Here is a 12,356-nt window from a genome sequence, read left to right on the forward strand (position 1 = left end):
ATAGTTAGGGAGCCAATTCCACGGACAAGGGGGCGGGGATTTGATACTCACTAGGCTGGATATTGTGTGATGATGATTATGATGATGTGATGAATGATCGAACTTCATTCGTTTCTTAGGACTAACTAATTCATCACCACTGGACGGGCACTCTTCTAGTTGTTCCAATATTTGGAATCGTTCCTTCTGTAAGTTTCGTATATCACCTGAAAAAGGGAAGCAGAAAAACGATGGTTAGTCCCATGTGTGGCTCACGAGCGAGACTCTAGACTTACCTGGACTTTTGTCGCATCGACGCCGTCCACCACTAGTACTACTAACTTCAAGCGTATCGAGCGTGCTCGCTCCCAACCGCGACTGGGGCGAATCCGACCGCAAGCAGTTACTCGAATAATTATAGGAATCATCATCGTGCGAAGCTCCGGAGCCTTGACTGTATTCGTCGTAGCTACGTAGCCGTTGCTCGCCGTAGTCGTAGTCCGAATGTCGGAGCACGCGACCTGAACGACTGCCCCGCGGCGTGGTGCCCCCGGCGCCGCTCCCACTAGCACCCGAGGACACTCCCGATGATCCCGCTGCCCCCATTCCACTGGACGAAGGTAACGCACCGCTTGGCCCACTCCCACTGGCTCCTGCCGCACTGCTACTACCACCGGCCGGCGACGATCCTCCCACGCTTGACGCTGAAGTCGAGTTCAGATTACTGTGTCGACTGAAGGACGATGCACGAGATCGCGACTGCGACGTGGACGGCCCGTCAGGGTTCCCACTGGCGCCACTCGCCCCGCTGCTGCTACTGCAGCCGTATCGACTACTGAACCGCGATCCGGCCGTCTGCTTCTCCACCTTGCTGCAGAATTTCTCGCGGCATTCGCGCGATGCAAAGTCCACCTGCAGCTTGCGCCCCCGTAGCGTGGCACCGCGCATTTCTTTCACAGCCAATTGTGCATATTGTACTTGCTCAAATGAAACTAGGGCTAACTTGCGGTCTCGATCGATGACCACCTCCGTGATGGGACCGTAGCTCTTGAACTGTTGCATCAGATAGTTCTCACTCACGCTATCCGCGATCCCGTCGATCCACACGCAGTTCGTGGGCATGGACTTGCCGAATCCGAGTTTTATGCGATTGTTGCCCAGGTGCTCGCCGTCCATCTTGCGCATTGCCTTCACCACCGAAACTATGTCGGAATACTGGCAAAATGCGTACGCGTTCATCCCCTGCTTCTTGATGTCGATCTCGATGATCTCCCCGAAGCACTCGAAGTGGTTGCGGATGTCGCTGCCCGTGATGTCCTTCTCCAGGTTGCCGATGAACAGCGTGCGAGTGGACTTTGGGTGGTACTCGTCCAGCTCGGCCTCGTACGGCCGGAACTCGTTGTCCTCGACATCGTAGCCTTGGTACGGCTCCACCTCGATCTTGCAGCCGAAGAACAACTTGTCCTGCGACACCTCCAGTGCCTTCTCCACGTCCTCGGGCTTCTTGAAGCACACCAGCGCGTACCGCTCCGCATTCTGCCCGACCACCTTCACCCACGTCACCTTCCCGTGCTTTTTGTACTCATGAAAAAGACCATCCTTGAGCGATGTGTCTGACGAACGGGCGGGCAGGTTTCTCACGCATATCGCTAACGGTCGATTGTCTTCCGAATGAACGACAAGGTTGCCTGCAATGAACGACTCAGTTGGAGACGGCTTCCGACAAGGCAAGGGGGCCAACTTACCGCTTTGGTTTGGTGCTGATACAGCCGATTGCAGGTTCCGTGATCGCGACGTGGTCGACGATGTCGAGGACATTGGTGGATCGCTCCCCGACACGGGGCTGGACGCGTGCGAATTAGACGACGTGCTATTCGTTGAGCTACAGCTGCTGGGACTCCGCGAATGCGACCGACTCGACGCCGCACTCCCGCCATTCCCCCGATCTACTATATGACTACTACTATGACTACTAGTTGCATTTACACTACTGCTACCGCCGCACGGCGATTCGGAACCGGAACGAGATTTCTTGTTTTTGTTTTTCAACACCTGGCAGTCGTACAGGCTGCTCGTGTCAGGCTGAACCACCGCGCTCGCTACGTTCCCATATACGTTTCGAGTTGCGGGCGATGACCCTTGGCCCGATATTGATGATATTGAACTGGAACCTTCGTACCATGGCGGGAGACGATGATGTGAACTGGATATACTTCTGCAAGAGACAAAAATCAATCAATTTAACTGCAAAACAGAGAAAAAACTAAAAATTCTAATCGCGGGAAAAGGAAAGTCCTCCAGCCTCGGGACCACCAGGATCCACCATCCAAAGACTTCTTTCTATACAGAATCCCAATATAAACCCAAAAACGCCCAACGGCAGGAACCCACAAAACCGCATTTCCAGTGACATTTCTAAAATTATTTCCAAGAAATACCGCTCGCGAACTTTCAATCGCAAAAGTCACGCTGAGCCAGTTGCGCTTGGGCTGGTCAAGTCTGGGACAAAAAATTCAGTTGAAAATGAACCCGTACTTTTTCATGCCTTCCCTTAGAAACACAAATCACTTCCTCAAACTCATGGCATGCGCCCGCAGGTAACATAAACACGCTTGACACATGAAGGTCCTGCGAAACGCCATATTCCCCTTTTTAGAAAGTGACATGCATTGAACTGGCATTTTGGACGATCGATCGGAAAAGATCACAATGTCATTGCCAGGCTCGATGTGTTTCGCGTCATGTTGCAAGAGATGGGCAAAATGTTGAGATGCATGAAGGAAATGGGTTTTTAAGCGATTTTTAATTGACGCTTCTAAGGAAATTGGTGATTACTCGACTTTCAATGAATAATTGTTTCTTTCATAGTAAGAACAAATGAAGATGAGTGACTGATCGTTTATTGAAGGCGAACCATATCGAGAAGAACCATTTGTGAAAACATGTTGCTTACACTAACATGGAGGATGGCGTCCTTCTTTGATTATCCTAGTTCGCATTTCGTTGAAAAAAGAAGTATTGACATCCTACTACCAAATTATACTCCAATTCTAGTGAAAAATATTCAACAATGTTATTTTCCAAGTTTTTGTGGTGAAGGAACAAATATAGATAACGTGGTGTTTGAATTGGTTGAGCGTCAGCCTTTCGGTCTCGTTACCTCAGATTCGAGTCACGACTGTCATTGAGTTTTCTGCCCGGCTTTGTGCTTGTCTGACAGCTAGAGATATAGCACTTGAATAGTTTTAAATGTGATGACAATGAAACTGGGGCACAGTCTCTTTGAAAATTAAATGTAGCGAAAAAATAATAAGAGGAGACTGTGAATGCCTTATACTCCTCAAAGGTTGAAGAAAGAATCTCCTCGACCTGAAATCGAACTCCGCCATGTTGCGTGGATACAATGCTGGTCCCAAATCCAGGTAAAAAGCGAAGATTTGAGGCAACGTACTTAGTACTATCCTCAGTAAAGCCCCTGGTCGGAGAAAACGAGAAAAGAAAGTAGAGACGGACCCAGCTTTGAGCAGGAATAACTTCAACATGCATCCTACCACTTCGCTAAGGGGATTTAAAACAATTGACTTGGTTCTCCAAGTTAGGGGCTTCGGAGCGCTGTGCTTACTACAAAAAAACCAAACAACATGTACAAAGCCTCAGACAGACTCAAATCGACATCACGGAAACAAATGAATGGATACTCTCTTGGATCCTGAAATGTTCGATCACTAAACAAGTCTGATGCTGCCAAAGGCCTACTCCAACAGAGCACCAAGCACAAGCAGTTCAGGAAATGAATTGGAATGGTCGTGAGATAACCAACATGAAGTCGCACCCAAACTTCACAAATGGGAAACGTGAGTTTGGAGTCGCTTTCATAATGGATACCCGTCCCAACTAAAGAAAACGATTACGAAGTCAAGGAGCATTTTTACGATAGCCTGAAAAAGCTATACGGCTAATTACCTCTGGATGACCTCAAGGTATTTCTTCATGATTTCAAAACCAAGATTGAGAGTGAAGAGGAGGAAGAACGACCAATCCAAAACCACCCTTTGTAAAAGCTAAAACAGAGCAATCAATGGAATTGAAAGTGAAACACGTGAAAGATGGTTGTCTTATTTCAAGGAACTCCTCAACCCCTCACGTCCAACTCAATCACTAGCATCTGCAAGAATTATGATCGAGCATAATGAGAACATTCAATCATCCCCGGTTTACTCATCAGATCAGCTATTCGCAATTTGGTTCCCTCCATCTGACAAACACAGGGAACATATGACATCAGAAGGGAGAATCATTTCAGCCATCAATGCACTCAAACAGAATAAAGGCGCCGGGCTTGACGGCCTTCCTGCAGACTTATTTAGCGCTGCACCTGCAGTTATTGCAGGTCTGCTACTTCCACTCCACGGAAAAACTTGGAAATTCGAGAGTGGAAGAGAAGGATGGTCATTAAGATTCCAAAAAAGGGCACTCGTTTTGTGTCTGACAAATGGAGGGGTATCTGCGTGTTCCCTGTCGTCGCAAAGATAATCGCTAAAATAATCCTGGAACGCATCAAAGAACATCTTGAAATCTTGATCGACAGAAGGCAGGCTGGTTTTCGCTCCGGATCCTCATGCATCGACCACATCAACACCCTATCGATCATTGTGGAATAGTGCGCGGAATTTAGATCTTCGTTACATCTGCGTTTCATCGATTTCTAGAAAGCTTTCGATAGCGTCAACAGGGAGTGTGTATCTGGAGTTTTCTACGTAAGAAGAGTATTCTTGAGGAACTAACAGCTATTATCAGGGTGACATATGATGGTGTAAAATATCACATGCAACACCGAGATAAAATCTCGTAGGATTTTGAGGTCCAAAGCAGAGTCCGCTTTCGGTATGAGACAGCGAATCAGTGCCTAACCAGTGCCTATCGGTTCCAGCAAGTATACAGGTATCACGTAGATGACTACCATCTATAAGATATTCTCTGCTACCTTGCTAGGCGGGATAGCCCCATACGCTCAGAACATCATTGGCTCACAAAAAAGAGGCTTCACTCCAGGCAATCAACAAGCGATGGAAAAACTGTTGGAATATGGCCATCAGTTGCACCATCTTTTCATCGACTTCAAGACCACCTATTACAGCATAGCGAGGGTAAAATTACACATGGTCAGGAGAGAATTCGGATCCCGACAAAATTGATAAGACTAACTACGCTAACCCTGACCAATGTGCGAGGCCAGATAAAAGCAGCAGGATCACTCTTAAGACCATTCGACATCAACAACGGCCTACGCCAAGGGGATGCCCTATCATGCATCCTCTTTAACCTGGCCCTGGGGAAAGTAATATGCGATGCAGATGACAATGCAAGAGGCATTATCCTCTTCAAGTACACCCAACTACTGGCCTACGGTGACGATACTGACATTATGGGAAGAACATTCCGAAATGTGCAGTCAAATCTTGGGCTGCACATTGATGAAGACAAGACGAAGTACAAGGTGGCAACGTCAGCGCCAAAGAACAAAGAACGAACAACTTCAAATCGCACTGGTCAAATGAAAACAATAAATATAGGAGACTGCAACTTTGAGACCGTTGACAATTTCTCCTATCTAGGGTCGAAAATCGCAACCGATAACAGCTACGATGATTAAATCCGCACACGGTTGTTGGCTGCCGACAGAGCCTATTTCAACTTCCAAAAACTATTTCGCTCGAAACGTCTCACCATAGGGTCAACGCTCTTACTGTGCAAGACAATGATCTTGCCAGGCCTTATGTATCGCATGTATCGGGAGACTTGCGTTCTTAGCAGAAAAAATTGCGAACCCTTGGCCGCGTTCGAGAGAAGAATTCTCCGAAGAATTTTTGACTTCCTACATGAGGACGGACGACTCCGTAGCCACATAAAGACGAAATCCATGAGCGATACCGTGACCGCATGCTTCTGGATAAAATTCGGCTAAACAGGTTGTGATGGGCGGATCATCTAATATATATGGGTAAGGATGATCGAGCCCGGAAAGTCTATAAGGACAGTTTTTAGGGATATCGAATTGGTGGACCTCGGCGCAAAATCGGGGTGCCTGGAGTTCCTTACTAAGGCAGGCCTAGACCGTATATTGCATCCTGTCATTGATATTACTTCTTCTTGTTGTCAGTGGGGTTCTTCATGCTGCCTTATCCCGAGGACGTAGAGGAATTCAATGGACGACTTCATCTTTCTACAAAAACCTCGACTACGCGGATGACATCTGCTTGGTCTCACCGGGTCATGGACCTTGACCAAATGGCTCTGGATTTGAAAAAAAGAGGCAACTAGAGTTGAACTGAAGGTAAACACCAACAAAATCAAGGTTCTCAGTCTGGCGGGTCATCGCACTCTCCCTATCTGCATTAATGGGCAGAGCATCGCAAACGTCGGTCAATTTGTATATCAAGGAAGTGTGATTTCTGCCGCCAGTGGCATCGAACTAGATGTCGCCCGACTCATTAACAGCGATAGATCCGCTTTACTTAGGTGTACAACTGATGAAAGATGAAAATAAAATGGACGAAATTAAACGACGAATTAAGCTCGGAAGCAGGGCCTTCTGCTCGATCTTGCCAGTTTTAAAATCCAGCTACATACACAGGAATGCAAGCTATGAATATAAAAATCTGCGCTCTGCTACGGATGTGAAATATGAAGGAATCCTAAGACAAACTTCCGAGAAACTAGTCAATACCTTCGCGAGAAAGATCCAGAGAAGAATAATAGGAGCTAAATGAGAGGATGACCACTGGCGAGCTAGAGTTGTTTTGAGTTGTATCAAATATTGACGACCATGAAGGATCTAAAATAATTGAACTTCGGAATCTGCGATGAGTTCGCCACGTTCAATGTATGGACGACATTCTAATACCTAAAAGGGTATTCGAAAGGAGAACAGAAGGAGGAAGGCCGATGGGGATACCATGAAAGGCAGTGCATCACTGCTCGGATTTTGAAATTGAAGGACGCGATCGATGGATTCGGATAGCCTGAAAGGCAAGACCCGAAATGGGCTGCAGAGACCTGACGACATTGCGGAACTGCAATATTGGTCATGGATGCACCTTGAAACGCAACTGAGGAAAGATAATAATGAAATGAAAGAAATCAGGCGTCCCAATAACATTATCAACACAACCCCTTTCTCAGTTTTTCTGATATTAAACTCTAGAGGAATATCCAAGAAAAAGTAAATTTTTGCTTACAAAAAAAAATGAATAAATCCTGTGTAAACGAATGACGTAAAACAAAGACTCCGGGTTTTTCAGGATATGTGCATTGCAAGCGCAGGTGCTGGTGATATTGAAGCTCTCGGTGATTCGAAGACCAAGTCAAGCCGACATTAAGACCTTGTATTCAGTAGACATTCTTCAAGCTGGGGGTTAATACAGAAACGCTTTGTAAAGTCTAGGCGACATGCTCATCAGGCCCCCCTTCTGGGTTCCCAAATATAGGAGCGTACAAGGAAAATAGCAGGCCAGGAAGGACTTCGTTTTTGATAGTCCCTCAGTGAGCGCAGTTAGCTTCCCGCTGACGAATGTGAAGGGTGGAATTTACTAGTACTGCTTAACAGCCGCTGACTCCAGATGGCGAAAGCTCACTCCTGCGATAACAAAAGGACAATCTGGCCTTCCTAGAGCGAACCTCGATCATGACCGCTTTTGGAGCTGGCATGCGCAAATGGGTTCAGGCTTACGGCGATTTGCTAGGGGCACTGTTCTATTAGAGGACCATGCCTTCAGACTCGGCATACCTTACAATTCTCATAATCCAAATTGCAGAGAGAGGGGATAGATCACCAGGAAGTGTTCCAACTGGAAATTTTATCCAGCACTACGGATAACTGTAAGCAATGATGAAGGATTCAACTTCTACCAAAATTCAGCTGATACTTATATAAAGGCAACTTCTGAAATTCTCCATATGTTTGCATTTTGACGTTTACTCCCCAAGTTTTCGACCCCATAACAATTTTTCGATCATTTTTCTAGAAATCAGCGGACACTTACGAGGTTAGACAATTAAGTAATGAGACTGATGTTATTGCCGTACTTGTGGCAAGTCTGCAACCTTCAAATTCCCTTCCCCTTCCCCGGCATCCTTCCCCTCTCCATTGGTATATTCACCATCGCTCTAGCTTGTTTAGTTCGGCTGCTGTGTCGTCTTGAGTAGACGTGTGTTGGTGGTGCTCGTCACGAAAATGGAGAACCGAAATCTAGAGCAACGCGTCGCGATAAAATTTTGCACCAGATTGGGCGAAGCAGTTTCGGAAACGTACGCTAAAATTGTAAAAGTGCATGGTGATAGTGCTCTTAGTCGTGCCCAGCTGTTTCGATGGCATAAAGAGTTTGAGGAGGGGCGCGAAAGCGTGGAAGACGAGGTGCGGTGTGGGGGACCAGTCGAGGTGCGAACTGACGTGAATGCGCAGCGTGTGCGCGCCCTAATCCGTACAGATCGGCGTTTAGCAGATCGAATATTGGCCTTGGAACTGGGTATGAACCGTGAAAGAATCAGACAAATTTTAACAGGCGATTTCGGGATGAAAAAGTTGTGCGCGAAGATGGTTCTAAAAAACCTTTCTGAGGAGCAAAAGCAGCATCGAATGATCGTCGCAGAAGACTGTTTGGAACAAGTGGAAAACGATCCCACGCTGCTTGATCGAATTATTACAGGCGATGAGAGCTGTTTTTTCCAATACGCCCCGGAAATCAAACTGCAAAGCTCACAATGGTTGTTCCCGCACGCCCCCTGCCCGGAAAAAACTCACATGAGCAAGTCGAAGGTGAAAACGATGTTTATTACCTTTTTTGATAGCCGTGGAATCGTCCACAAAGAATTTGCTCCACCGGAGCAAACCGTAAATCAAGTCTACTATCACCAAGTATTTGAAAGATTGCGAGAACGAGTCAATAGGGTGCGTCCTTCATCACGACCGCCATCAGCGTGTCCCAGTATTTAGCCTCTAAAGGGATCGCCATGTTGCAATAACGGCCTTATTCGTGACTTTTTTTGTTCCCTCGAACAAAATTGGTAGTCAAAGGAACCCATTTTCAATTACGGACATCCAAACGACCGTGACGAGGGTACTCGCGAACATTCCAGTCAAAGCGTTCCAGAAATGTTACGAAGAGTGGAAAACGCGCTGGAATCCCTGCATAGCTGCTCAAGGGGACTACTTTGAATGGGATGGCAGAGTTGTAGAATAATTTTTAAATATACGGTTTTTATGGAATCAGTCTCATTACTTAATTGTCTAACCTGTATTTTCAATTACACCCAATTTTTTCCACTTTTTGGGCTCCGCATTACATATATCAATTTTCGTCCCGTATCAATCATGCCAAACTAAGAACAGTTTAATTTTGGCATTGCTAAAAATGATAGGATCTCCACCAAACTTTCCACTTTCGACTCTTTGTTACTTTCTATATTGCGACTCATATGTATGCTTCTAGGATACACTTACAAGGGGTTATCTAATAGAATTCCAAAATGTAGTAATATACTGTTGACTTGACGTATATGGAAAGTGTAAAAGGAACAATTAAGAGCCTCATGAGCAGTTACTTTCCAGGATGCTACCTGTCTATATTGATTGCATGAACCACCACCTCTTCACCCAATTAAAACAAAACATTCACCTGTCTATTATCGGCGTGTAAGGACATGGACCATTCCGATAAACTCGTTCTCTCGTCCGGCCACGTAAATCATGAAAATTATTTGAACGCCTAATATATGGTTCCGTTTCACTAACTAAACGTGAATTACGATCGTAGTAGCTGCTTCCTCGCTGTTCGAAGCTTTGCGGTGAAACATCCTCTGAAGATCTGTGAAGTGAAAAAAAGGATAATTCAGATGAGTAATCTTGCGGGCTGACAATTTGACAAAAGGAAATAAATAAGGTTCAATTATTGCTTCAAGATACATTTGACTTTTAGATGGAATTCTCTCATGCGATTCAGTTAGTATTAATTATTCCAACGAGAATTCCCAGAGACCATTTGACTGGAAATGTAAATAAACCGATCTAAGCTCTCTGGTTAAGGTCATGCCCACATATGCTTATTATAACCTCGGGGAAAATATCAACTATTGTATGCGCAACACCATTCGGGGCGCTCCTTTCACATGTCTTTGTCAGTGGTATTCAAAACGATCACGGTGAAGACAAGATGCCAAGCCTTCCACAGCTGGTTCACGGTGAGTAGGGTACCAGTAACTAATTTTAAAAGATTGATACCCAACCGCAAAGCAGGCAATCCATATTTAACATATTTAATGTTAACAGATACAAGTATCTGATCTGCAGCAATTCACTAGAGTTCAAGCATGTGCACTATCTGAGAACTGGTTCTGCAGTCCAGCATCTCATACTATATAAAATCCAACCATCTTCTATCTTGTATCTTTCCCGCGCTTCACTCCAGGCGTAAACTATCGAGGATCCCAGCGTTAATATGTGAGTTACCTTTTTCGGTGCCTTGTCAGCGACCTTTAAAGATACACACACCACTCTTCTATTTGAATTAAGAATTAAAAAAAAACGTGATCATTATCTGCTTGCATAGTCTTACAGTTATGTACTATTTCGATTGTGTAATTTTAAGATAGGAATAAAAGTAAGAAAAAAACGTGGGAGTCACCGTTAAAAGGTCTTGTCACGATTGGGGTTTCAATCGATTTTTCATGGCGGCCGAATCGTTTAAAATGGACAGAAGACGAATAAGTACGTATTGAAGCACACATAACATGGGAATAGAATGCTGTTTTGTACTTTTTTCATCTTTTCGAGGATAGTTAGCAACAAATAGCTCTGAATAGATTATCTAATGTTCATGGCAGCGTCGATAAAGTTACCAATATTCGCTAAATATGGAATCGTGATTATTGAGTCGTCATTGAAATTAAATTATGTTCAGGCGTGAAATCCAGTGGAAGTGATAGAAATTGTATTTGTTAGATAGAATGGAAGGAGTGGCTTTTTATAGTGAAATAGATACAATAAAGTATCTAATAGCTCCTTTTTACTTGGGTCTATCTAAAAACCCATTATGCTATTTTATCTCCTTTACTCAGTCACAAACACTTCTGAATCTGACCGGGATTTGAACCCGGGGCACTAAGTCAAGTGAGTGACGTCATTGCCTCAACCACCTTTACCGTCCTGGAGGTTGGACTTTCTTGTAATATGTCAGAACACAGAGCACACTTAGGAATGACTTAGAAAACCTCCAATGAACCTTAATGCAGAAACTTTGAAATTCAAATTTTTCAAGGCTTTATCAAAGTTCATGTTATTGTTCTGCTATGTATGGTCATAATGACACGAAAGTCCTGGGGGCTTAACGTGAGTACCTGCCGTGAAGGCTTAATCCCACGGTCCTCTTCGGGCACGGATTGATTTTGGGACTACAATCAGAGCCCCGCCATGCAAGCACAGCGGTCCTGGTTTATACTGAGTGCAGGCTCAGCATTCATACCAGTGGATGCGAGGCCTATCTAACACCTGTGCCACAACTAAGGGGTACGGCACCCGAGTTGTACAGCGCAACTCCACGCTTGAGCTCCGAGGAGCTCTGCCCGCGATGTAGGCATAGGTCATAATGACAATTAGATGGATGAAGAAAATTATGATTCAAAATTGTGGCGGCGTGAGAAAAGCAGCGGTTAACAATACGCAAAACAAGACAGTCGGCCAAATAACGAACTGACTTCGAAGGGAAAATAAACGAGCGAGGAAAGAAGATTGGTTAAGAGGGGATTTAGTTTTGGCTTCGGCGAGCCGAAGGGTTGATTTGTTTGAAAGTTGAAACCGAATGAACTGGTGAAAAGTAACAAATGCAGGAATAAGCAAAACGGGAAAACGGGAATTGTAAAGTAGTGGCAAGGTAAAGCGAATAGCTTTCTACACAAGTATGTACACAAATATGTGGATAGGACGTTTGCCTTGGTTTCGGTTGATTTGCTAGCACTTGTAGGCGGTCTGGTGTGTCCACACACTTATCAGACCTCAAGAAACCGTCGTAAACGCAAACGTGTCGATAGGGTGTGTCACTTAGTATGTGTAAGTCCGACAAAACTTCCCAAGTGTCGATTTTTTGGCACAAATCAAAGGGGGAATTTGCGTCGCAAGCGTATTCCAGTGCTGCATTGACATCTTTTTTGGCTTATAAGGTTCACCACCGCCAAGACGTGGAGAATAAACCAGACCAGAGAGCAAAAAAGTCCAAAAAGCCAGGAATAGTTTAGGTTCCGTATACGATAAATCAGAACCCGCTATCCGTATGAGGAATCGAAAACTTCAGTGCGCAGATCCCATGCCAATAATACCGCGGCAGTCA

The 12,356-nt window shown here is 45.1% G+C and overlaps 1 protein-coding gene across 3 annotated transcripts in view; it reads right to left on the reverse strand.

Annotated features, from left to right (window-relative positions):
- LOC119647196 (protein split ends) overlaps window positions 1-12,356 on the reverse strand; it is a 318,856-nt gene that overhangs the window by 25,417 nt on the left and 281,083 nt on the right. For 2 of the 3 annotated variants that reach the window (XM_038048009.1, XM_038048007.1), the window contains exons 5-7: window positions 9,654-9,842; window positions 276-2,194; window positions 52-206 (exon numbers count right to left, since the gene is read on the reverse strand). In XM_038048009.1, the coding sequence (XP_037903937.1) occupies window positions 52-206; window positions 276-2,194; window positions 9,654-9,842 (2,263 nt within the window). The remainder of the gene's footprint in view (window positions 1-51; window positions 207-275; window positions 2,195-9,653; window positions 9,843-12,356) is intronic. The other variant, XM_038048008.1, reaches the window with a different exon arrangement.

This window comes from Hermetia illucens, chromosome 1 (assembly GCF_905115235.1).
Source record: "Hermetia illucens chromosome 1, iHerIll2.2.curated.20191125, whole genome shotgun sequence".
Taxonomy (NCBI): domain Eukaryota; kingdom Metazoa; phylum Arthropoda; class Insecta; order Diptera; family Stratiomyidae; genus Hermetia; species Hermetia illucens.